This window comes from Gopherus evgoodei, chromosome 10 (genome assembly GCF_007399415.2).
Source record: "Gopherus evgoodei ecotype Sinaloan lineage chromosome 10, rGopEvg1_v1.p, whole genome shotgun sequence".
Classification (NCBI taxonomy): Eukaryota; Metazoa; Chordata; order Testudines; family Testudinidae; genus Gopherus; species Gopherus evgoodei.
Window position 1 is genome coordinate 2382422 of NC_044331.1, and position 27130 is coordinate 2409551.

General features: G+C 42.0%; 2 protein-coding genes across 2 annotated transcripts in view; one reads left to right on the forward strand and one right to left on the reverse strand.

Annotated features, from left to right (window-relative positions):
* The first annotated feature begins 3959 nt into the window (after positions 1 to 3959).
* Positions 3960 to 25681, forward strand: EIF3J (eukaryotic translation initiation factor 3 subunit J). Its single transcript, XM_030578541.1, has 8 exons — positions 3960 to 4062; positions 4143 to 4249; positions 15165 to 15222; positions 15485 to 15576; positions 16198 to 16312; positions 20691 to 20849; positions 22490 to 22563; positions 24629 to 25681. The coding sequence occupies exons 1-8, from the start codon at positions 4029 to 4031 to the stop codon at positions 24758 to 24760; spliced, it is 771 nt and encodes a 256-aa protein (XP_030434401.1). The 5' UTR covers positions 3960 to 4028; the 3' UTR covers positions 24761 to 25681.
* Positions 4711 to 27130, reverse strand: part of SPG11 (SPG11 vesicle trafficking associated, spatacsin) — an 85355-nt gene continuing 62935 nt past the window's right edge. The window contains exon 41 of the mRNA XM_030578539.1: positions 4711 to 5922. Coding sequence (XP_030434399.1) covers positions 5905 to 5922 — 18 coding nt within the window. The 3' untranslated portion in view covers positions 4711 to 5904. The remainder of the gene's footprint in view (positions 5923 to 27130) is intronic.

Here is a 27130-nt window from a genome sequence, read left to right on the forward strand (position 1 = left end):
GACCCCACCGCCTTTGTAAGGCTTGGGATTCACCTAACTGGAATGGATATGAGCAATCACTCGAAGAAGAAAAGACGGTTACTCACCTTTGTAACTGTTGTTCTTCGAGATGTGTTGCTCATATCCATTCCGCACCCGCCCTCCTTCCCCACTGTCGGAGTAGCCGGCAAGAAGGAACTGAGGAGCGGGTGGGCCGGCAGGAGTATATATGGAGCGCCATGGTGGCGCCACTCTAGGGGGCGACCTGCCGGCCCACTGAGTTGCTAGGGTAAAAGTTTTCCGACGAATGTGCACGCGCGGCGCGTACACCTAACTGGAATGGATATGAGCAACACATCTCGAAGAACAACAGTTACAAAGGTGAGTAACTGTCTTTTATCTCACCCATCTTGTCTTTCTAATATCCTGGGGCCAACACAGCTACAACACTGCAAATGAGATCTTTAAGCACTAGTTAAGACCTTCATGCAAATGACAGTACCCACAGAAGCACAGTAGGCGGCACTCTTCCCACTGAGTCAGTACTGAACCAATGCCCTAGGAAGGTACCCTTTACTAAACCACCAACTCCACTTTCCACGTCACCTGTGTGTTCCTTGGATCTCCCCCGTCCCAGTACTAACCCAGACACTGCTCTGCCCTGGTTAGCTGTTTTAGAACTGACTGGATCACAGCACAGGATGGTAAGTCTAAAAGAACTTTAGCAGTCTTAATTTATTGTTATAATTCATGCTGTTTATTGTTTGCATTTTACTCTGCTTGAGTAGTTTATAAATATATTTAATAGAGGAAAGCATTTTCAAAACTGTGGATTACATTTAAATGTTTCTTTTTTAGAAAAAGAAGAGAGAAATCTGGTGTAAGTGGGTGCAACTCCTGGAGAAGTTTATATAAGTTGCAGCTGTTCGCAATAGGGATGAATTTCTCCAGTATGTATTTTAATATGTTAACTTGTATACTCTTTTAATGGCTTTAAGATTTTTTTCATCATTTGTTCTAGCTTTTATCATATTGCATTGTTTCCATTGCTTCTTCATTGCTTTGTCTATTTTCTGCCCTTTTAGACTTTCCATAATATATAAATTATATAAAACAGTGCATGCAACTTACATACCTTTTGCTATTACTGTATGTATATTACTAAAAGGTTACAGTCTAAATATACAAGAGTCCTTGTCTTCACTAGATTTTTTTTTTTTTTACTGTGTTATTACATGTTAACTAATTAACACACAGTAAAATCTTAGAATGGACAATGCAGTTATAGGGAAGGAGAATAAGTTATACCTGTATAAGGCACCTTTTTAACTGTTATAACTGTATTTATCAGGAGTTACACTAGTATAAATGTTTTGGTTAAAAAAAAAATACCCCAACGTGAAATAGTATTACCAGCCCAAGAAGCGTGTGCAGACCAGACCTAGGATTTAACTCTGTAATAAAAAAGACAAAACACTTCTTTTTATAGCATAGATTCACCCAAAGGGTATGTCTACACAGTGCCTGGAAGGTGTGACTTCCAGCTCCGGGAGACATTACATGCACTAATTCTGCTGAGCTTATGCACTAAAAATAACAGCACATCTAAGGCTGTATAAGTGCTGGCTTGCACTAGCTGCCCAAGCATGTACTCAAGGGCTGGGGTAGGACTGTACTAAATCAAAGCTAGCTCTGGTACAGCTACATGTGCTGCAATCACACCACCTGACTACAGTGTAGATCAGGGGTAGGCAACCTATGGCACGCATGCCGAAGGCGGCACGTGAGCTGATTTTGAGTGGCACTCTCACTGCCCTGGTCCTGGCCACCAGTCTGGGGCCTCTGCATTTTAATTTAATTTTAAATGAAGCTTCTTAAACAGTTTTAAAAACCTTATTTACTTTACATACAACAATAGTTCAGTTATATATTATAGACTTATAGAAAGAGACTTTCTAAAAACGTTAAAATGTATTACTGGCACGTGAAACCTAAAATCAGAGTGAATAAATGAAGACTTGGCACACCACTTCTGAAAGGTTGCCGACCCCTGGTGTAGATAATGCAGGAGAGAACATGCATGAAGCCATGTTGTAGCCCTATGCTCCCCACCAGCTCAGCATATATGAAAGGTTGTGTGCTTTCTCTATAGACTTTTCAGCCATGCTAGTCAGAACATTTTAGTGAATGTGCTCTTACATCACGCTTTTTATCCTCGTCTAGCTAAGGCCAGAAGAGACCTAGAGAGAACTGTGCTGCCCCCTTCCTCCCACTAGGTGAGGAGCTCTCTCCTAGTCCTTTCAAAGCACAGGTCAACAGAGGGACCCAAACCCAGACAGGATCCCCTCCATAGCACCCAGAGACCTCCCGCCTCCTCCAGAGACAACCTCACTTCCCCTAGAGACCTAAGTTCCCTCTAAGATTTGTGGCCACACAGCTGCCTATTAAGCCCCCACACAGGGGCTCAGTGCTGGGGCGAGGAGAGATGCCCCTTCCCACAGGCCCCAGCATGGAGCTGCCGTGGTGAGGAGAGGTGCCCCTCCCCGCCAGCCCTAGTGTAGACCTGCCACGGCCAGGGGAGAGGCGCTTCTCCCTCGCTGACCCCAGCATTGATCTGCCCCAGACTTGCTGGGGGAAAGGAGCCCTTCCCTTGGTCCGGCGCAGGCCCATCAGAAATGCTGGGGAGAGGAGCTGCTCCCTCGGCCCAGCGCAGCCCCCAGCCAGTCTTATTCAACATATTCATAAATGATCTGGAAAAAGGGGTAAAAGCTGAGGTGGCAAAATTTTCAGAAGATATAAAACTACTCAAGACAGTTAAGTCCCAGGCAGACTGTGAAGACTACAAAAAGAGCTCACAAAACTAGGTGACTGGGCAAGAAAATGGCAGATAAAATTCGGTGTTGATAAATGAAGAGGATACTCCTGGGGGAATTATGTGCCACAGCACATGTGCAGAATTCATGTCCCCTGCAGCTTTTTTTTGCTTCTCTGCAGAAAAATGACACTGACAGGGAATCAAAGGGAAGCTGCAGGAACAGTTATGCACCACTCCCTAGCTGTGCAGGTTGATCATTTCAGGTACCCAGAGCAGCCAGTGGAGAAGTAAATCACTACAACCGGCTGCGGACACCCCAGCCAGTGGCTCCTTCCCTGAGCTGGGATCAGATGCTAATCCCAGCTGGGCTGGGGGCAGGGGAGGATGGAATTACCTCTTCCCCTGCAAGGAGGGGCTGGGCATGTGTCAGGCCCACACCCAGAAACTTCCCCCAGCTGCAGGAAGCTCAACAGCCTCCTGTTTCCTGCCCCCAAATTGGAACTGGAAAAGCTTCAGACAAGGGCAACAAAAATGATTAGGGGGTGCAGAACGGCCGCCATATGAGGGGAGATTAATAAAACTGTGACATCTGAGCTTGGAAAAGAGCTGGCTAAGCAGAGATGATTGATGTCTATAAAATTATGATGGGGGTGGAGAACGTAGATAATGAAGTGCGATTTATTCCTCATAACATATGAACTAAGGGGTCACCAAATGAAATTAATAGGCAGCAGGTTTAAAGCAAAGAAGTATTGCGTCAGGTAACACAGTTAACCTGTGGAACTCCTCGCCAGGGGATGTGGTGATGGCCAAGACTGTAACAGGGCTGCTGGGCAGGGCTGGTGCCCCCAGCCCGTTTGCCAGGAGCTGGGAATGGGCGACACGGGCGGGATCACTTAGCCATTCCCTGCTCCGTTCATTGCCTCGGGGCCCCCGGCACTGCCCGCTCGGCAGGCAGGGGACTGGGCTGACCCCGCCCCCAGGCCTCCCTCCCCTCACACGGGCCCTTGCCACAGGCGGCGAGCCCCGTCCAGCACCGCGCGGGACTCGCCGGCCCCTTCCCGCCTCCCGGGATTCCAGTGCTTCCGCTGCGGGGCGTCCGCGCCTCCCTGCCCCGCCCCTTCCCCCTCCCCCGCGTGTCCGCCGCTATCCCGGCGTGCCCCGCGCTCGGACGCTCTCGGGCTGACTCAGCCCGCCTCGCTCTGGCTGAGCCTGCGGGACTCGCGGGGGCAAGATGGCGGCGGCGACAGCGGCGGCAGATTCGTGGGGTAGGTGCTGGCCGCGGGCTCGGGCCCCGCCCGCGTCCCCCTCCCCCTCCCCCGGGTAACCGCTCTCGTCTCCCCCACAGATGCCGACAGCTTCGAGGTGGCGGATCCGGTCGCGAGGCGGCTGGTGCCGACGCCGGGGGCCGGCGGGGACCGCTGGGCCGGGGAGGATGAAGAGGACGAAGTGAAGGTGGGGGCCGCGGGGCGGGGCGGGGCGGGGAGGAGCCCGGGCTGTGCGGGGCTCCCTGGCGTGGGGGGAGCGGTCAGAGCCCGCCCCGCCCCGCCCTCGGGGTCGGTGTGGAGCCCGCCCTGGCTATGGGGGTTCCGGGGGCGCGGCCCGGCCCGGCCCGTAGTGGCTGCGCTGCGCTGCGCTGGGGCCCTCGCGCTTCTGCCTCCCCTCCGGGCCGGACCAGGGACACCGCCGACAAACGCGACCGGGGCTCGCTCGGCACGGGCCGGAGGCCGCTACGTGGCTCGTGGAGCGAGGGGCTGTCAGAACCTGGGCCGCTTGGATAAATGGCCTGGAAGCGTCTCGCCGCCACCGTCAGCAAAACCTTCCCCGAGAGGGGAGGGCAGACTTAAAAAGGGGGTAATTAAAGTGGAGACTCAGGGAGTCTCCTAGCCGCTGAGTAAAACTTGTCAGGTGAGTTTGCGGGGGTGGATTAGATTCACCTTTCTTTGTGTGGTGAGAGGCGGCAGGCTAATTCTGGCAAAGTGGTGCTGCTGCTGGGAACTCGAGGGATAGCTGGAGTGGTGCATGGCCATGTGGCAGTTTCTTGGTCGCTTGAAGTCTTTAAGATAGAATGTTCTTTTAAAAATATGCGTTAGCTCAATCCGCAGTTGAACTTGATGTAGGAATTATTAGGTAAGTTCTGTAGTCAGTGTTGTGCAGTTGCATATGCATTGAGACCTGTCTGAATTGGAGCACTGGGTGATCAAAAGTTGGAAGATCAAATAAAACTTTCAAATACATTTCTGTAAATGGGCTGCTTAACCCTCAGCTAAGACCTGTACTTGTTCTTAGGATTCTGAGTTGAATAAACATGGTTTCCCTTCTGTAACTTCCTTCCTGGCAACCAGTCCTCTTTCCCAGCTCCAGAGCAAAACCCTTGTCAATTAACTCTCAAAAAGTGTCATCCCAGTGAATGGAGAATCATGTTTTTTGCCCACCTGCCATCTCTAAGCTAATGGCAGGCCTCTCGGTACAGAATTGCTCTGAAATTTGCCAGATGGTATTCAACTATTGACCTCTCCTGTGAAGAGTCTCTGTTCCCTGCCCCCTTGCAGATTCTTAGCCTGAGGGAGCATCTGGGGAAGAGGTGGGTACAGAGGAATGACAGAGGCTTGAACACTTGAACTTGTTCCAAATAGTCCTATTTTGGCAGTATCTCCTACAGGCCAGAAACTTTCCTCCATCCTAGTGTTGTCTCTTCTGACTTTCTCTCAGTCCTGTGAAACTAGGCAATCCCTCATTGTTCCTTTAGAATTAGGTTGTCTTCAGTGTGTTAAAGTGGGGTTTATCTACTAGCGAATCATGGAGCTGGTTTCACTATATTTCAGTGTTAGTCTTTTGCATTAGAGGTTGAACTAAATGTTCAGCTGTAAACCTACTCTATTAAATCAAAACATTTAAAATGTCTAAATCCCATATAGTTCCCATATATGTCCCTTAACAAAAAAGATCAGTTGAGTGATGGACACCCCAACAATTCCAGATATTTTTCTTAGAGCTTGGCCAGATCATGAATGCAGATATCAGCAACTGGCAATGACTTCAGTAGAACTATATCTAATACACTTCAGAATGATGGAATGGTACATACTACATCTGGAATCTAGGACTCTTCAAAAGGATCTTGGGTTCTGCGGAAGTATTAAAAAAAAATTGGTAAACTTAGTATCCAAAGTTAAACATTGAATCATGCTTTTGTTTCAGATCAAGACACTGAGAGAGTGCTGTAGACAATCTTACTGCAGATCACTAGATAACATATTAACCTTTTTCAGTTATCATTTGTTCAGACATGGGCAGGAAGAGGAAAGAAGTTCAGATTAAAGTAATTGATTCTTGCTTATTGAAGACTCTGGCAGTGGTTGTTCATGTTGCACCGAGGTAGTGCTATCTGTAATAACTGACCGTTTGTGCATGCACTGTGTTTCTGAGCACCAGTGGTGACGGGAGCTTGGGATGGTGCTCTTCTATGTAGCATAAATAGATAAAATATATTACTTGTTATGAAGACTTATTTTGAGAAATGAGAACAGCCATACTGGGTCAGACCAATGGTTCATCTAGACCAGTATCCTGTCTTCTCACAGTGGCCAATGCCAGGTTCTTCAGAGGAATGAACAGAACAGGTAATCATCAAGTGATCCATCCCATCGCCCATTCCTAGCTTCTGGCAAACAGAGGCTAGGGATGCTTCAGAGCATGGTTTTGCATCCCTATCCATCCTGGTTAATAGCCAGTGATGGACCTATTCTCCATGAATGTATCTAGTACTTTTATGAGCTATGTTATAGTCTTGGCCTTTACATCATCCTCTGGCAAAGAGTTCCCCAGGCTGACTGTGTTGTGTGTGAAGAAATACTTCCTTTTGTTTGTTTTAAATCTGCTGCCTATTAATTACATTTGGTGACCCCTAGTTATGAGAGAGAGTAAATAACACTTCCTTATTTACTTCACACAGTCATGATTTTATAAACCTGTGTCATATCCCCTCTTAGTTATCTCTTTTCCAAGCTGAAAAATCCCAGTCTTATTAATCTCTCCTTATATGGAAGCTGTTCCATACTGCTATTCATTTTTGTTACCCTTCTCTGTACCTTTTCCAATTCCAATAGATCTTTTTTTTTTTTGAGATGGGGCGACAAGATCGGCACGCAGTATTCAATATGTGGGCGTACCATGGATTTATATAGCGGCAATATGATATTTTCCATCTTCTTAGCTATCCTTAATGGTTCCCAACACTGTTATCTTTTTTGACTGTTGCTGCATTTTGAGTGGATGTTTTCGGAGAACTATGCACAATGACTCCAAGATCTCTTCCTTGAGTCGTAACAGCTAATTTAGATGCCATAGTTTTGTATGTACAGTTGGGATTGTTTTTTCCAATGTGTATTACTTGCATTAATCAACATTGAATTTTGTCTGCCATTTTCTTGCCCAGTAACCCAGTTTTCTAAGATCCTTTTGTAACTCTTCTCAGTCAACTTCAGACTTAACTGTCTTGAGTAATTTTGTATCAGCTGCAAACTTTGCCACTTCACTGTTTACCCCTTTTTCTAGATCACTTATGAATATGTTGAAGAGCACTAGTCCTAGTACAGATTCTTGGAGGACTCTGCTATTACCTCTTTCCAACTGTGAAAACTGACCATTTATTCCTACCCTTTGTTTCCTATCTTTTAACCAGTTACCCATCTATAAGAGGACCTTCCCTCTTATCCCATGACTGCTTACTTTTCTTAAGACCCTTTGGTGAAGGAGGTTGTCAAAGACTTTCTGAAAGTTTTTTAAGGTTAGATGGTGTTCATGCTAGCTTAACGTCACCTATTGTGCAAGGTGAAGCTTAATAAATGTGATAGAACAAATTGATGCTGGGTGCTCTGTAGCTTTTAAATGTGCTCGTTCTTCCACCCACATGACTCCGCCAGGCAAAATGGTTAAAGATACAGTGCACAGTATTTACATCAATCTTTGTCACTACTCTCTTTTTAATCTGGATTGGTGCTTCACAGCCCCAAACATTTTTTGGCAAAAGAGGCTTTACTTTTCACATTTTCCCTGAAACTCAAGAGTTTATTACCTATAATTGAACATCTTTCTAATAACTACTTAATTGTGCTTCCCAGCTGTCGTCTACTTGAAGAACAGTAAACAATAACTGGACAAAATCATAGTCCCTCCACAAACATGAAGACTCCTGCTTTATGCGGCAATTTTAACATAAGACATTTTATTTCCTCCACTAGTACTCCTCTGAAGGCCTATGGCTTTAAAATTAAAAAGTTTAGGGTGTATTTGGAGGGAGTTGGGAAAAGGAATACTATTAATGATTTTTTTTATTGTACTCTGATCTGTGTTCATGTAGTAGATGCAGAAGTTAGGAAGAATCTACAGCAAGCTAGGTGTTTGCCTGGGTGCTAGATATTTTTTCCTTCCAAAATTGGCAACTAAAAAGAAAAACTACAACACCAGTAAGCAAAGGCGAGGTGACCTAAATATATAGACCCTTAATGTTTTTCAAGTAACAGTTTCTCTTTAGGGTGTTTCATTGTTCTTTAGGGTTTCTTATTGCTAATTTAGGAGTTGGGAACTTGTTTTTTTTCTGAAAATACTTTGGTTAAAGACTTATAAGTAGTGAGTTGGCAGAACTTTAGATGCTGCAGAAGTTACAACTAAGATATCATTTTAAAGTAAAAGGAAATTTATTCTAAAATGTTATCTGAAATACAGAAATTACCAGGAAAACACAAATTTCTTGGCAGCAGGTTTATTTACTCTTGGGCACTCCTGTAGCTAAAGGAGCCAGAACTAGGAAACATGTTCAGGGAAACAGTCTAGAGAGTTCGTTGATCAATATTTCTGATCTTCTATTTTAAATAGAACGTCATCAGGGACTCAGACACTGGAGTATCCTGTCACTTTCCAAGAATGCTTTGTTTTTGGAACTTGAGTTGTCATGCACTAAAGCTACAAATGATAGCACATATAAACGTAAAGCAAGTTACTGATTACTTCTGCTTGGTGTGGGGATCGTTTATGTGGAAAGGGGGACATTTTTCCTAACGATATGTTATAGCTGGATTATTGCTTATTTAATAATTTATAAACCTATTTGATTCCGTTTGAAAGAGTGTCAATGATTTAAACTACATTGTAATAGTGTCAACATTGGCATGAAGAAATTAACTATGGATGTGTTGCCACTGGCCTTCTCAGTTGGCGTAACAATGAAAAGAAGGTGAAACTCATTTTCTCCTAATGAAATGTATTTGGATACCTAGAATGTAATTGTTGGTGCACATCCTGAGCCCTGGACACCTATCCCATAAACAAAAAATCACAAAGGACTGCCCATAAATATATATACTTCAATCTAGCCACCCCTCACCCCAGCAGTTTAGGGAAGTGCGGGAGGCAGGGGAAAGGGGGTAAGATAGGTTTGGAAGACCAAGGTGGGGCATTGGATCCTGAAACAGGATCCCTCTCAGAAAATGCCCTGCTAGCTGATCCCCCTCATTTATCTAGAAAGAACTGCAGCTCGAGTGCCTTTACTAATCTCAACTGTGGCATTAAGTTACTGGGAGAGAGAGGCTCACTCATACAGTCAGGTCCCAAACAATTTAGGGCTTTCCATTTTAAAATTAACATCTTGATTTTCCCCCCAGATGTTCACTGGAACCCAGTACAGATGATGGAGCATTGGTCTAGTATGCTCCCAGTGTTCTACTACACTTAACAAGTGAGTTGCAGTGTTCTGTGCTAGCTTCACCTTCCAAATGAGGTCAAGGGGAAGTTCCGTGTAGTGTGTATCACAACAATATAATCTTGAGATGACAAGACATGGATAATTGTGGCATGCTCTGCATTGGAGAGGAAAGGTGACTTTCTTCTGAACAGGCACAGATGGGACGAAAGTATTCTTGGCTGCAGCGCCTCATGGGCCCAGAGCAGCCCAGGGTCTAACACCCCCAAGTTGTTTACCTGTCTTAACAATGATTGTGCCCCTTCTGTAAGGGGAGCTGATGCAAATTCTTCCAGCTGCTTATCCCAGCCTGCCAAGAGTCTGTCTTGTCTGGATTAAATCTCAGCTTGCTCCTCATCTAGGCACCATGTGATTTGTTCTAGCTGGGCCAGATGTGATAGAGATATAGTGCTGGGGGTCATCAGCCTGTAAATGCACTGCAGCCCATATGTCCTCACTAAACCTCTCAGGAGCATCATATGCACATTGAGTGGGAGGTGACAATATAGGCTTCTGTGGTATACCATGCAAGTGTCCTTGGGGCAGAGGAACAATTGCCCACAACTCCCCTCAGAGAGGGTTCCTTAAGAAGATACCAAGGAGCTTCAACCAGACCTCCTATTGTCTGCAAATGAGTTTGCAAAATCTCATGGTCACAGCACCCTGCTTCTGCATGGGGATTTCACTCCAACCACCCTCTCTTAAAAAGGGTATATCTGTGAAAGATGGGATCTGATGAGGAAGCAATCTGTAAACTGTATTCTGCAACAGTTACAAAAATAGCTATTTATGAAGTAAGTGTAGTTGAATAATGCAGGGTTGTAGTCGTGTTGGTCCCAGAATATTAGAGAGGTGGATAAGGTAATATCTTGTATTGGATCAGCTTCTGTTGGTGAGAGACAAGTTTTTGAGCTTACACAGAACTCTTCAGGTTTGAGTAAGCTTGAAAGCTGCTTTCGTGCCAACAGAAGTTGGTCGAATAAAAAATTTCTTCACACAATGCCCAGTCAATCTGTGGAACTCTTTGCCAGAGAATGTTGTGAAGACCAAGACTATAACAGGGTTCAAAAAAGAGTTAAATTCCTGGAGAATAGGTCCATCAATGGCTATTAGCCAGGATGGGCAGGGATGGTGTCCCAAGCCCCTGTTTGCAGAAGCTGGGAATGGGTGACGGGGCTGGATCACTTGATGGTTACCTGTTCATTCCCTCTGGGGCACCTGCATTGGCCACTGTCGGAAGACAGGACACTGGGCTAGAGGGACCATTGGTCTGACCCAGTCTGGCTGTTCTGATGTAGTCAGACTTGCGCTAGCTTTGTGCTGAGCTAGTGCACACTGAAAATAGCAGTATGGATGTTGCTGCTCCAGCTGAGACTTAGGCTAACCACTCAGTCTCAGGGAGTCAGATGCGCTGGAGAGCCCAAGCTGCCATCCGAGCCACAACATCCACACTGCTATACTCGAGCTGAGCTAGTGCGAATGTGTCTACTTGGGCTGGGAGGCTCGCTCGAAGCTGTATCATAGACATTGCCTTACTGGCTGCATCCTGCATCAGCCTTTTCATCATTTTGCCTGGGATCAATGTCAAGCTAACTGATCAATAGAAAAATTGTTAACCTTTGCGAATAGGACAAGAAGCAATGGGCTTAAATTGCAGCAAGGGCAGTTTAGGTTGGACATTAGGAAAAACTTCCTGTCAGAGTGGTTAAGTACTGGAATAAATTGCCCAGGGAGGTTGTGGAATCTCCATCATTGGAGGTTTTAAGAGCAGGCTGGACAAATACCTGTCAGGTATGATCAGGATAATACATAGTCTTGCCATGAGTGCAGGGGACTGGACTAGATGACCTCTCAATGTCCCGTCCAGTCCTATGATTTTATGATTACCTTGGCTTATAGTATTCTATCAATTCCAGGGACAATGTGGATGAGGTAATACTTCATTCTGTTTGTTTTAAACCTGCTGCCTAGTAATTTCACTTGGTGACCCCTAGTTCTTGTGTTAGGAGGAGTAAATAATACTTTCTCCACACCAGTTATGATTTTATAGAACTCTATCATAGCCCCCTGGGACTGGGAGGCTTGTCCTCAGACATAGCGTACAGGAGTAAAGTATGGTAGCACACTGACTATTAACATGATTTGGAGGAAAACAGGTCTTGTCAAACTTGATATTATTTGTTGAGGTTAACTGTAGGTGATGATGTAATTGTGTTAACATCCTTAGAATTTCCTAAGGAGGCTGACATTCTGACTACAACATTATCCTTTACAAAATCAAACAGCACAGATTAAATGCATTTAAACTGATCTGAACATTATAAATTGGGATCCCCAGCCAGTGGGGATGTTCTGAGCAGAGTCCTGCGGGGATCTGTTCCTGGCTCAATCTATTCAATATCTTATGATCTGGAAGAAACCACTGCTGGCAGAGTTTGTAGTGGACACAAATTGGTGAAGTATTGAATAATGACAGGTTAGTTCTATAGAGCAATCTGTCCCTTTTGGTAAGCAGGGGTTTACCTGAACAATGTGCATTTTAATACATGAGTCATACACCTAGGAATAGAGTCTTGGTCACAGTTATAGAATGGGGAACCATATTTTGGAAAGCAGTGACTCTGAAAGAAATGTTGGGGTCAATTGAACGTGAGCTGATGTAGTGCGCTGGCTAAGACTAATGTGATCGTTTGATGTATAAGCAGGTGAATACTGACTAGAGATAGGGAGGTGTCTGTACCACTGTGTACAGCTTTAGCGAGACCATTAATGGAGATTTTAAAATGATGGAAAACATTGGAAAGGGTTCAGAAAAAGTACATGAATCATTTGAGATTGGGAAAATTAGCTTTTTGGTGAGAGAGTTAATATCAATCTGTTCAGTGTATCCAGGAGAAGGCTCAGAGGTGACTTAATTATAGAAAAGAGATTTGATAATATACAGCTCTTTAATCACACGGAGAAAAGCATAACAAAATCCAGTGGTTGAAGCTGAACAAATTCAGACTAGGCAAAATGCAAATTTTAAGTGAGGGTAATCTACCACTGGAACAACATTTACCTAGGGACATAATGGATTGAAGTCCTTAAATCAGGATTGAGCGATGTTCGAAAAGATGGGCTGTAACAGCTCAACCAGAAGCTATGGGTTCGATGCTGGAATTACTGGGCAAAATTCTGTCTTTGTGGTACAGTAACTCATTGCTTAACATTGTAGTTATGTTCCTGAAAAATGCAACTTTAAGTGAAATGATGTTAAGCAAATCCAATTTCCCCTGTGTGAGAGAGAGAGATGCGCATTGCCCCTTTAAGTACGCTGACCGCACTCTAAGTACATTGCCTTTTTAAGTCAACCAGGAAGTTGAGACAGCAGTGCTGCCAGCATGCTCCCTCTGTCCTGAATCCGTTGTGTCCCCCCCCCCCGCTCTCTGGAGATGGGGTAAGCGAGGAGCAGGGGGGAGGGGGATACCCTGACATTAGCCTTCTTCCCCCATCCGCACAGAAAGCAGGAGGCTCCCAGGAGCAGCTCCAAGGCTGAGGGCAGGAGCAGCACATGGTAGTGGTTGGAGGGACAGCTGGCAATTGATAGCCTGCTGAGCAGCTATCACACAGGGAACTTAGGGGAGCTTGCTGCTAGAGAGGTTGCCGATCCACCCTGCTTCCAGGCCCCCACCAGCTAGTGCCAATGGGCTGCTCTTTTTTGCAAGCAGTGGACAAAGCAGGCAGCTGCCAAACAACGTTAGAGGGGAGCATTGCACAACTTTGAATGAGCATCAGGTATCAGAGGGGTGGGCCGTGTTAGTCTGGATCTGTAAACGCAGCAAAGAATCCTGTGGCACCTTATAGACTAACAGAGGTTTTGGAGCATGAGCTTTCGTGGGTGAATACCCACTTGAATGAGCATGTTCCCTAACTGATCAGTAACATAACAATATTAACCCAGATGACTGTAAGTGAGGAGTTACTGTATACAGGAAGTCAGTGTGACATGTCAGAACCAAAAGTGTAAGGAGTTCAAAGGACTATTGAATGTACTAGATGGACAAGGACTTTAGGGACAATAAGTGTTAAGTGGTTTTCCAGGGAGTGGTTAATGCAAATTATGCAACTCGGGTTATGTAAAATGCCAGTCCTTTGAAGCCACTCCTGAGGAGAGGGCAATTGACTAGTAATTCCCTGAGACTGGAGATCAAAGGCCTAAACTGTACACAGAAATAGTTGAACTGTCCAGTTGGGATCTGGTTCCTGATCCCCAAACTTGCATGAACATGTAACCAAGGATGCTAACCCAGTTGTGGCGTTTGAGAGACTGGCACAGCAGAGTCCCATGATGGGGTTGGAGGTGACCTCTGGTAGGCTTTTAGCATGCATGTAGATTTTTTTTTTTCCTGTAATGCTTTTACCCCAGGAATAAATGCAGTTTGCTTTATGAAGGCTGGTTGGTACCTGCTTTACACTGTTACAGCCCTTGGAGAAAGAGTTAACCACAGGTGCTGGACCCTGGGCAGACCTGCTGGTAAATCGCAATGAGGTGCAGAGGGAACCTAAACCCCTAGTCTGAAAGCAGAGAGAGATGCAGGTCTCTGCCATGAGAGCGGTGATGGCTGGAAAGCCTAAAATCTTAAGTGGGTGCCCTCGAGGAAGACCAGGAAGGGGATCAAAGGTGCAGATAACCCTGAAACTGACAGATTAGTTGATCATAATTGTTCCTTCTGCCTTAACTCTGTGAATCAGAGTCACATGTATTGATAGTTTGTCATCCCCTGGTGCATTAAGTGGTATGCCTGTAATGGCAGCTTTTGACATTTTTAAATCCTGATGGGTACTAAATCGCTTATGTTCATATTTAATCACCAAATAACATTGCCACTGCTACCAGGGCAACATCCCATCAGAGCTCTCCGCCTTGATTCTGTAATGCTTAAATTATTGCTCAAAATCTGTCCCCTCTATATTCTGCTAAGCCTGTTTTGTTTCTGGTGACGGGTGTGCTATAGAGAAGACTCAAATTATTCTGTCGGATATCTACTCATAAATTAACTTTTTTCTTATACAGACGCTCCCCGGGTTACACAAACCTGACTTGTGCACTTATGTAAAAAGTTCCATAAGCTGTTTTTGCGTAATTGTTGGGTGTACGTTCCCGACTTACGTAAAATTCAACTTATGCAAGGCGTTCCAGAACAGAACGCTTGCATAAGTTGGGGAGCGTCTGTAACCATTTTTGCCCAGCAAATGGGTTGTGGTAATTTTTTTGTGTTGCTTCCGTAACTGTGTTGAGCATGAGTTTGCCTGTTACTGTGGTGCACAGTGTAGACATGGCCTTAATGTACATCTTACAAGGGTGCCGCTTTGCCGCTGCAACCACACCATTGTAAGGTGCGTAGCGTGGCCACGCTTTGTCACCGGCAACAAAATAAAACCACTCCAAATGAGGGGGCGGCTCCTGCTGAGAAAGTGTTGTCCACACCGGCACTTTTTGCTGTTAAGTGTTTTGTCATTTAGGGTGGTTGTTTTTTTCCACACCCCAAGCAACAAAAGTTTTAATGATGAAAGTGCAGCGCACAGATGCCTTTAGTGGTTCAGAAGTAAGATAAATACTGATAATTCATACTCCTTCCTGTTTGGTAGGATAACTGGGATGATGACGAGGAGGAGGAAGGAGAAAAAGAGACAGAGATAAAAGCAGGTGAGGACTATTTGTTCTATATACAGTGAAGTGTGCTCCTCAAAGAAAAACATTGGATTCTGTGTTCCAAGTTTATGAACTGTATTTATGGGACATAATAGACCAGGGGTTGTGCATGTGTGGGTGACAGTGCATGCTTTTTACATTGGGCACCTCTGGTTTCTGAATTGGATCATAGCTGTAGGTACTCTTTCTCCCACATTGTGACAATATTCTTTATGCACTAGATTTCTCTAAAAAGGCTTTGTTCACTGTTTTACAGAATCAAAAGTTTCAGAAAAGAAGAAGATAGCAGAAAAAATAAAGGAGAGAGAAAAGCAGCTGAAGAAGAAGCAAGAGGAGATTAAAAAAAGAGTAAGACTTCGCTGTCAGGATTTTACGACAAGAGGGAGATCAGCTTATTGTTTAGTGTATAAGAACAAATGTAGTCTGAGAATTAAAGGACTGATACTTAACGGTGTGCCCCTACAGTGAGTTTTATCACCCTCTTCTTCTAGGGAAGAATAGTCCTGATGCAGTCTGCATAAGAACTTGAATATCTAAGAGTTTGGAATAGTACTTATCATATTCCCATCCTTTTTCTAAGTGTGTACATTGAGTTTATAATCAGCAATGTGTGAAATTACTTTTGTTCAGGGTTTAGGTATTTTTTTGCCTGTAGCATGCTTGTGGTTATCAGTATTTCAACTCAGAATGTTTAAACACGAGTGTTAGGCTTGCTGTTAAGAACAGAATGCCTGCGCTTCACGAAGAACTACTTCAAACAGAAACATGTTGTTCAATTAGCTTGATGAAATGATCACACCTGCAACTGCTCCATTCATGAGCAAGAAATGTAATTCATTTGCCACCAGTGTAAGCTGACATTATTTGAAGACTTTTAGTTAAGTAGATTGCTTATGCATGGTTAGCAATAATAACCAAAATGAAAGACTTGCCATAAGTCAATCAATCTACTTTATATACTTTTTTTAGTTAGAGGCACCAGAGGAAGCTAAAGAACTTACACCAGAAGAACAGTTCGCAGACAAACTACGGCTAAAGAAATTACAAGAGGAGTCAGATCTTGAGTTAGCAAAAGAAACGTTTGGTAAGTGTGGATACACCTATTCCAGGCAAGTAGTTGGTGGTGTTACAGTATGACATAAGTCATTTAGAAAGTTAACTGCAATCAATTCTAAATCTAGCTTTCAAGTATAGCAGTATATTGATCCAAAAAAGTAGGACTGCTGTGATATTACTCTTACTGTTATAAAAATATCAGGATGAAACTTTGCATCCAACTAAAGCTATTTCACAACTGTTCCTCTCTTTTTAACCAGCACTTTGGAGTTTCCAATGTATAGATATTTTTTAAAAGATTGTGAAAGTTGTAGGTAAGAATTGATGCCTTTTGGTGTTGAGAACCTTTTAAGACATAGTATGTTTGGGAAAACATCCTGTGATGTATGTTGTTTAACTATCAGAATTACTTTTGTTAGTTTGAAGTCAGATGTTACGAATGTCACAGTGGATGTGAGTTATGCTGATATCAACCAAAAGTTTGTGTTCAAACAACGTCTCTTTATATCTGGAAGTATACATCATAATGACTCTAATTTAAAGCACCACACAACAGCTTTAGAAAATAAATTGCATTTTCTGCCCACAAGTGATTGTAGTGTCTGCTTGTAGGAAGTTAGGTAGGAATGCTTTGCCTGATTGAACTTCCCAGCCAATAGCTATCTTTTGTATGAAGAGAAGTAGGGTGGAAGAAACTGGTAGCCTGTAATTGGGTGGGATGCTCTCCTTAGCGCAGCCAGATTACTTGTGAGGTTGGGTGAGGCTTTCTGAGGGGGCTGGTTCACCATCGATTAAGCATGTTTAGTTTGGTCAAACTATGTGATAAGGCAGGTCAGTGGTTCTCAACCAGAGGTATGTTTACCCCTGAGGGTACGTAGAGGTCTTCCAGGGGGTACAACAACGCTTTGAGATATTGGCCTTTTTTTACAACAGTCTAGATAAAAAGCCCTGGTGAGGTCAGTACAAAAACCAGTTACCTTGTAACACTTGTTCTTGGAGATGTGGTGTTCATGTCCATTCCAATGCCCTCTCTCTGTTGGAGTACTGGCAAGAAGAAACTGGCTGGGGGGAGGGAGTGTTTGGGGCTGCAGTGCCCTATATTGAGCATCATGAAAGCATTGCTCCAGGGGGCACCCAGGCTGACCCTATGGATACTGCTAGGGGGAAAACATCTTCCAGCTGTTGTGCACATGGCGCGCACCTGACTGGAATTGACATGAACAAGCACTCAAAGAAGAAACTAAAATTTCATACAAATGACTTGTTTATACTGCTCTATAGCCTATACAATGAAATGTAAGTACAACATTTATATTGCAATTGATGATGTATTTTATAATTATATGGTAAAAATGAGAGAGTCAGTCAGTAATTTTTCAGCAGTAGTGTGCTGTGATGCTTTTGTATTTTTATGTCTGATTCTGTAAGCAAGTAGTTTTTAAGGGAGGTGAAACTTGGGGGTATGCAAGAGAACTGAGATTCCTGAAAGGGGTGCAGTGCTGTTGAGAGCCATTGAGCTAAGTGTTGAAAATGCAATGAAGTTGGTGAAAGGGTATTTGGCTTCTAAGGGCAGTTAAAAGAATGGTAAATTTAACTAGGTTGGGGGGCTCACTATGGGCTTGTGCTTTCCTGAGAGAACTGACAAGGTACTGATAAACTTCCTTACAAACAGGATGGATTGATTTAAATCAAGGTGATTTTAAATTGAGGATTTCCACTTGGTGACTCAAATCTTCTATTTTAATCAACTTTTTCATTTGTACTTCTTTTCTAAAGAGAGGTGCATTCTCATTGGTAAACATGTTGATTTATAACTAAATGGAGCTTTGACACTAATTGTTTGGTACATCTTTTTGCTACCTAGGAGAGTACACTGTACATTTGTCTAAGCAATTATGTAGCTTAATATTTTCAAATTCTTAATTTGTACATTTTTAGTATGTTAGTGGTGAATGATGTATTACTTATTTGCCAGATAATTAGCTTTTTGCTCATGATCTGTATCAAGTTGCATTAGGATTGTGACTAGAATTTAATTAACCCCACAACAGCATATAAAACTTATTAAACAAAACAAGTCCTTCCTATAGTTCATGACCTCCAGTGCCATATTTATAAAGTTTGACCTCAAAAATTAGATGTTTTCCCACTGATTCTTTCTTTTATATAAAAATGCAGCCTTTAACTTACCCTTTTTGATAAAGATTCATGTCAGCATATTTATTTTTTTATTTAAATTTTTGAGATTATAAATTTAGACTTTAACAGTTTGTAAAATCAGATTTTATTTGAACAGGTATAGCATAATAAAAATCCAATATAAATACAAAACTGGATTTTTTTTTACCCTACTTAACAATTGAATTATTCAGTGGGTTTAATACAGCATTCGTTTTCTGGGAGTGCTTTCACTTGTATTTTTTTCAGTGATTTTCTTCAGAAATAATCCAGTCTCCTTTGGTTTGGAAAAACCTATGGCTGTTGACTGATTGCAATTAACTAAAAAAAAATTAATTGCAATTAAAAATCATACTGTTAAATAGAATACCAATTGAAATTTATTAAATAATTTTGGGTGTTTTTCTACATTTTCAAATACATCTATTTCAATTACAACACAGAATACAAAGTGTACTGTGCTCACTTTATTACAAATATTTGTCCTGTTAAAATGATACACAAGAAATAATATTTTTCAGTTCACCTCATACAAACATTGTAGTGCAATCTTTTTATCATTAAAGTGCAACTTACAAAAACAAAGCCATGTAAAACTTTAGAGCCTACAAGTCCACTCAGTTCTTCTACTTGTTCAGGCAATCGCTAACTCAAACAAGTTTGTTTACGTTTACGGGCAATAATGCTGCCCACTTCTTAATTACAGTGTCGTCTGAAAGTGAGAACAGGCATTTGCATGGCATTGGTGTATCTGGTGTCGCAAGATATTTACGTGCCAAATAAGCTAAAGATTCATATGCCTCTTCATGCTTTGGCCATCATTGCAGAGGACATGCTTCCATGCTGATGACATTTAATAAAATAATGGGTAAATTAAATTTGTGACTGAACTCTTTGGGGGAGAACTGTATATCTCCTGCTCTGTTGTACCTGCATTCTGCTATATATTTAATATTATGGCAGTCTCAGATGATGACCCAGCACGTTGGTTGTTTTAAGAACACTTTCACTGCAAATTTGAAAAAACGCAAAGAAGGTACCAGTGTGAAATTTCTAAAGATAGCTACAGCACTTGACCCAAGATTTAAGAATCTGAAGTGCCTTCCAAAATCTGAGAGGGAGGAGGTGTGGAGCATTCTTTCAGAAGTCTTAAAAGAATAAGTCTGATGTGGAAACAACAGAACCCAAACCACCAAAAAAGAAAATCAACCTTCTGCTGGTGGCATTTGACTCAGATGATGATGAACATGCTTCGGCCTGCACTGCTTTGGATCATTATCTAGCAGAACCTGTCATCAGCGTGAACAGGTCCTCGGAATTGGTGGTTGAAGCATCAAGTGAGGAATGAATCTTCAGTTGGCTACAACAGTGCCACGCAAATGCCTGTTCTCACTTTCAGGTGACACTAAATAAGCAGGCAGCAGTATCTCCTACAAATGTAAACAAACTTGTTTGAGTGATTGGCTGAACAAGTAGGATTCAGTGGACTTGTAGACTCTAAAGTTTTACATTGTTTTATTTTTGAATGCAGGGTTTTCTGTACATAATTCTGTTTGTAAGTTCAAATTTCTTGATAGATTGCACTACAGTAGTTGTATTAGGTGAACTGAAAAATACTATTTTTGTTTTTTACAGTGCAAATATTCGTAATAAAAATAAATACCAAGTGAGCACTGTACACTTAATATTGTGTTGCAATTGAAATCAATAAAATGGAAAATGTATAAAACATCCAAAAATATTTAAATAAATGGTATCCTGTTATTAACAGTGCGATTAATCTTTTTAATTGCTTGACAGCCCTAGAAAAAAATCACCATCTTAATAATCAGTGTAAAAAATCCCAACTAAACCTAGCACTGCAGGCTTAAGGCCTGGATTTTATGTAAGAAAATACTCTCTCCAGTACTATTCCAGAGTGAGTGGTTCAGTACAACTCACGGGATATGTAGCCTTTCACTTACATCACTAGTTCAAAGCCAGCATAAAGTAACTGAAGTTGTTTGGGGTCTGCCATGTAAGAGATGCTTAATGTGAAATGAGTTGGCAGATTAGTGATGCTTGCTGCCTTGTTGATCATTTCAGCTTAGGGGAGGAACTGAAGGGGCATAGAGATAAATTAACTGTTCTGTGGTTTAGAGGGCTTCTGTAGTGGGGTCAGTCTGACCTCCCACACAGACTACAGTTAAATGCACCAGTATTTTCTGATACTGTGTTTTTCACTGCAGGTGTAAATAATACTTGTGGAATAGATGCCATGAATCCATCTTCAAAAGATGACTTTACGGAGTTTGGCAAATTATTAAAAGAAAAAATTACACAGTATGAAAAATCTCTACATTATGCAAGTTTTTTGGAAGCATTAGTTCGAGATGTATGTATTTCATGTAAGTCTTTACTTCAAGTGTGAGATTTCCTAGCACATTCTGTGGAGGGCTAAAGTAGCAAACATTAATCAAGTAAAACTGAACTGGGATGTATGCAGTCCCACATTCAATGATGCACTGATACTCCTCCCAGAGACTATTTTTGACTACTGCCTGACTGAGAATCAGCACCTGCATGCTCCTCTTCTTTTAACGCAGGTGGTGTTTCCTCTGTGATTGATCTTCTCTGACTGGTACTGTCAAGTCAGAATAGCCCACTTAAACATACAGGCAAAGTCTTACACAGCCCTGCAGAACCTCTGTTCAAGAAGAGGAAAAGGCTCCCCGATCCATGTAATTCTAAATAGCTCAGCAGAAGAATGAGATACAAAACTGAGTTCATATAACACTGGAAATTTGAAGCAGTTAAATTCCAAAACATAACTGTCTGTTGAAATAAAACTGCAGTTGACTTGTCTTCACTGCTTTAGCTGGCTGAGGTACTTTGGTGCATAATTCTGTTTTGAGACTTCCCTTTTTCCTGTGCTTGTACATCCTGGCCTTCAGTGTAGTGGCAATTTGATATTGTGGCTTGTGCCATATAAATACATTGGATGGTTGGCCTACTGCAACTGATTTTGAACTGTGAAATTGGAGTCCAAATCCTCTAACCTGAAGGATTGTTAAACTGAGCATTAAGTGCACGTAATGTCCCTCTCCTTCTGGATGCTTCTCTCTAAAAGCCTTCAAACTTATTTTAGGCAAACCATTTGACCTTTAGACACAGTTGACCATATGACAAATCTAGCGGCATAATGTGCTGCTCATGGCATTTAAGGCCAGAAGGGGCCACCACATAACCTAGTCTTACCTTCTGTATATCATGGGCCACCAGTGCCACCCAGCACCTGCAAGCTATACTGAACAACCAAATTTAGACCAAGTATTACAGCCCACAGGAGACTAGATTTACGTGCCAAAGACAGATAATAGGAGGCACTGAAGTGCAGCAGGGCTTGAGGCCCCCACAATGGCAGGAAAATGAGATATACCCAGATAATCCTTGCAAGAGACCAGCACCCCCACACAGGAGAGGAACCTGGACCCGCCCCCCCTGTGATCACTGCCAGTCTGACCTGGAGGAAAATCCCTTCTAGACCCAATGTATGGCAATCAGTTAGACCCTGAGCAGCATGTGAGTAAGAACCAGCCAGCCATGCACCTGAGAAAATTCTCAGTGGCCTCTCAGAGACACCTTCCTCCCTCCAATGTCCCAGCCATGGCCATCCCTGATGATCCAGAGGAAGATTTAAAAAAAAAATAAAATTGGGGGATGGGGGGGAGGGGAATCACTTGCTGACCCCTACTGATGGCAAACTGAAACCTTGAAGCATAAGCTCATGTAACCGTATTCAAATGTTGGCCTCCTAAGTGTATTGATTACATTGGCCGTCTTATGCTGCCCATTACACAAGTTATCAAGGGGACGTGAAATCCTAGACTGTGGTGCCCTGCATGTATTTCACTGTTTTGACTCCAGTTAATGGAGTAAAGGACCAGATATAAATCTCCACTTACTGGATTTTAGAGGATTCAGTGATTATTTGAAGGCTTTTCTGAAAACAATGTTGGTAGAAGTCTAATTTTCTTCCTCTCTGTAGTGGAAGTTGATGATTTGAAAAAGATCACAAATGCTTTGACAGTGCTATGCAGTGAAAAACAAAAACAAGAGAAGGTAAGACATCTGCATCTCTTTTTATCCTCTCTTTCCATAACTTGCATACTACCAATATGCACTAAGATGTGCACCTTCAATAAATCTAAGGGGTTCTAGGCTTTGAAGTCAAATGTGCTTTTGACTTAACACAATTAATTAATTTTGTTAATGAGAAGATAGTTGAAATTCTGATTTGGGATATTGTCCTAGGGCTAAACTTGGGAGTGTCCCATAAACTTAAAACAAGTGCACTCATGTAAAGTAAGCACTGTTGTGCCAGTAATCTTTAGTTTCATCCCCTCGCATCTTTGCACTGATTCTATTAAATTTTTTTGTGTCTGTGCTGGAGTAGAAATAGAAGTGGAAGTGTCCAGTTGTTCTGGACAGGTGGGAGAAGTGTATATTTTAGTTCGAACCAGAAAACTAGAATCTTAGTTAAATGTGTTTATGGAAGTAATTTAAATCTTTATTCTCAACCTTTAATAAAACTAAGATCAACGGATCAGAGCAACTTAACAGCAGATAACAGAACTAGATAGCATGTCAGTATGCCTCTCTGGTGTGCCATACAACTTAAGTGGAAAACATTTAAGTGAGTAGTAACACTATCAAATTATAGTATAGTTGGTACTTTGTGTTTCTTGTGCAAAAGTTATAACACTGAAGTTGCGAGGGAATTGCATAGCTAAATGTCAGTGAGACCAGAATTTAAAAAAATCGCTAACTGAACATTCACTGGCAAATCCAAGCCATACTGCCTAGCAGATAATTGAAATGAGACTGGTTTCAAAACTTGTACTAAGGAGTTCGTGAAGGAAGCAACCTGCTTCTGGGCCTTCAGTGTGAATAATAAGTGCTCCATAAATGCACAACTCTGCTACTTTTCCACCCAAAATTGGTGGGTGATTGGAAATGCTTTATAGGCATGTTCTCCAAACTGTTCTTGTGGCAATTAACAATAAATGGTTTAGTTCAAGAGAAGATTAACAGTGTAAACTTGGCCATAAAATATCATCTGTAAAGTGATATCAAATTAATTCTGCATATCTAATAGAACTAGACTTTTAGAGATATGAATGTCCCCTTCTATGTACAAAACTGAGAGAAGGGCAGGTGCAGTTATGCTGTTGTGCTTTCCTGCTGATTTTATTAGCTGAGTTTCATCAGGAAGCTAAACTTGGCTTTTTTTTTCCTTACCTTTTTTTTTATACATCTCAGATTTGGATGTCAGTTCTCTCTGGTATAGCTAATGTTTTTATTAATCCTTCTGTGCCTGACATCTTTGCCACATCCATTTACAAAGAATGTATCAAAGTGGTTAATATTAGCATGCAAGAAATAGCTTGCCTCTCAACTCAGTAACTTGCAATATTGTAGGTCTTTGGAATATTGATTTAAAGTATTGAAGTAAACTCACAACATATCACTTGTAAGTGATCTTGGCTGAACCATGTTTCATTTTTAAATCAACCAACTGAAAAGACCCTACCCAAGCAAAGTTTTTACCTTAAAACAGAACTAGAAACTCTATAAATTCACTAGGGCTTTTGCTACTGACTTTACATGCTCTGATCCTAAAGTGATGGGCAGCCATATAAAACCCTAAAATAAAGATTCCGACCAACTAAATCAGTAACAGTATAAAACTGAATATCTATAACTTTTGCACTGGGACAGTGCCTCTCCTTCAGGGAAATAAACTTATGCTGCATATAGCGTAACAAGTTTGGTGAAGGATGTTTCAGTGTACCATAGAGTACGTGCTGCTATTCTGATTATGGTGAAGTGAGTCTGCTAGACGTAGTGTTTTGGCCATGAATAAGAGTTGAACTGAAATTCCGTTGCCTCTGGGGTCAATAGCAGTAGTGCACACACATTAGATGGTAGGAAGTGAACACTTTTGCCAGCTAACAGATCTCAAGTACAGGGGAATTGAAGTGTGCGGTATTTAATTACCCAGGTAGGAAACTGCCAGGATCCCAGGGTTAATGTTCTTATGTTTTACCAGCACTTCTAGGAGATTAGCATGTTACATTTAATACTGACTCTAAAATAAACCAAATCTTTTTTGGTCTTTTCTCAGCAAAGTAAAGCCAAAAAGAAGAAAAAAGGGGTTGTGCCTGGAGGTGGTTTAAAGGCTACTATGAAAGATGATCTGGCAGATTATGGAGGATATGATGGAGGATACGTGCAAGATTTTGAAGACTTCATGTGACATTTATCTTTCCTTGTGTTGTCTTTTTGTTGCCCATAAACCCTTAAACATGTAGCACAACTTCTTTTCCTTTAAATTCTGCCAAATGCTACTATTGAAAGTGCAGTATCTTTGTGCTGGTTATTTAACCCTTTGACAGGGTGGTGCTAAAGCATTGGGATACCTGTCCCATCAAGGGGTTAAAACGATGAAACTCAATTCCTTCATAAATCACAGAAAAAAAAATTCTAATAATGTTTTTAATTGTTGCTATCTGGTTTCATAGTAACAAAACCACAAAGTTGGACATAATTTCAACAAAGCAAAAGTTGTATTATTACCAGCACAGTTTAGTAATACAGCCTTAACTGTACCTCCTTGAATGATTTATCTTGTGAACAAAAGCAGTTTGCAGCAAGGGCATGGTGTGCACTTAGTATTAAAATTGCTTTGTCTAAGTTAGAGCTTGGTTTGTTTGTTTTTTTTTCAGAGATTGTGAAGGGGACTGCTAACTTCAAAGTAAGGATACTGCACCTGAAAATTAATCACTTGATACACATCCATTCTTTCAAAGCTTGACATTTTAAAATAAAACTTATTTTGGTCAAAACAAGAAAATAGTTCCTTGTTGTATTTGAAAAATGATTTGTGGTATCTTGAGTATAAGCAGTTAGTTGACATTTATTTACTAATGCAGCTGTACGGGTTGACTATTCTAACAGTTAACTGCCTGGTTTAAGTGTCTGAGAACCAAATTTTCTTTGTTCTCATGGGCTGTGATAGAACTTTCATAGGACTTTACCATTTTCTTTCATTTACAAAAACCTGCTTAGCAAACTGCAACCGTTACTACAGTTGGGCAAATTGTTATGTTAACAATTATGACATCTGCAATGTTTTATAAAGCAACTAATTGAATAAAATCACTATTGTGAGGACTTCAGAGCCTGCGTATTGGGAGTACTTATTTTAGTGTTAACTGAGCTCTAGAACAGTGTTTCTGGGCCACATAGCTAAGCTGACGAGGATTCTCTTGACTATGAGCAGATAGGCAACAGTCTGAGAGAGCTGACCCAACAGGAGCAAAACATAAGCTGAAGACTGGTTACCAAATGCACCATGATTACTAGTGAAGGGTTCAGCCCTTCCTGCCTGTTAAATGCCTGCCTCTCAGAATAACTCACTTGCTACCTTTACCTGATCTTCACATGCCCCCTAAAGAATCTCTTCTACTCCTGAAGTGTCTGTTTGCTTCAGTGAGTGACTACCAGGGCAGCCTGTCCCTATCATATAGTATGCATGTCCCGTTTCATGGTGTGGCTTACTTTCTGTTCCAAATGGGTAAGCCTTGAAATTGGCAGTATAATGAAACAGACTTGGGCCATGGGATTGCAGTGCGTTCAGCATTGCGCTCCACGATTTAAAATCTGTTCCCACACCTTAGTTGAATCTAAGGCACCAATTTAAAACAAGACATACCATTACACCCTGTGTTGTTAAAAAATTGCAAGCTAAGGTTACAAAAACAATTAGGACATCTAACACTAAATTCAGATTCATGTAGCACAAAATAATTTTGTTTAGTTTTTAACCTTAATGTCAGGAATGGGGCTTGGACCTCTGGAGATTTCCATATGGGGGGAGTTCATGAAACTTGCCCCTTAACTAAAGAGAGGATGTGAGGTGCTGACAAAATGGTGACTAAAGTTTTCTTAACTGCTCAATCTGTAGTCTCTGGTCATTCTGTTTCTGCATTACAGAGAGCCTCAGCTTAAACAAAACTGGAATTATGTTAAGGGCCAGAATTGTAGTTTTAAAACTGTTTACTGGAATGTGGGGGCCTGAATACTGTGTGTGTAACCTGGTTATGGGGATAGTGTTTGGCTATACTGGAATATTTACTGTTTTTGTATAAGTTAAATAGCAGGGATGTTTGCAAATCCTCAAAGGGGGACAACACAATGTCTCTAGATAAGCCATCTCCTGCAAAACATGGTGGGGCTCATTGCTGGATAATGCCCAAGCTATTAGCAGGGGTGATGCTACTTCCAGACTCCAGCCAAAGTTACAAGGCTTGAAGCCAAAAGATCAACAGACACTCTACTGAGAGAGGGAGATGCAGCGCCCAGAGTTGTTCCTGGCAAACAGACACTCTCGCACCTCTGCTGGAGGATCAAAAGCAAAGCCTGCCAGGTACACTGTTACAGGGCTAGAGCTCAGACAGACATGGATGCATCTAGAGACAAGTGAAGGCTCAGAGGTATAGCTAGCTCCATAGCCTTCCTCCTTTTTATCTCTCCTGTATTTTTACATGCTGTGGAAGTCTCTAGCATCTAAATCTAGGTTTATGTGATCAGTCTTTATTTTGCTGACTTTTCCCTCAGTGTTATA

Bases quoted from the DNA above. Each gene is read 5' to 3' on its own strand.
- EIF3J (XM_030578541.1), top strand. From the start codon at position 4,029: ATGGCGGCGGCGACAGCGGCGGCAGATTCGTGGG. The intron at 15,223-15,484 runs GTGAGGACTATT...ACTGTTTTACAG, and splicing joins AGAGACAGAGATAAAAGCAG to AATCAAAAGTTTCAGAAAAG. The intron at 22,564-24,628 runs GTAAGACATCTG...GTCTTTTCTCAG, and splicing joins AAAAACAAAAACAAGAGAAG to CAAAGTAAAGCCAAAAAGAA.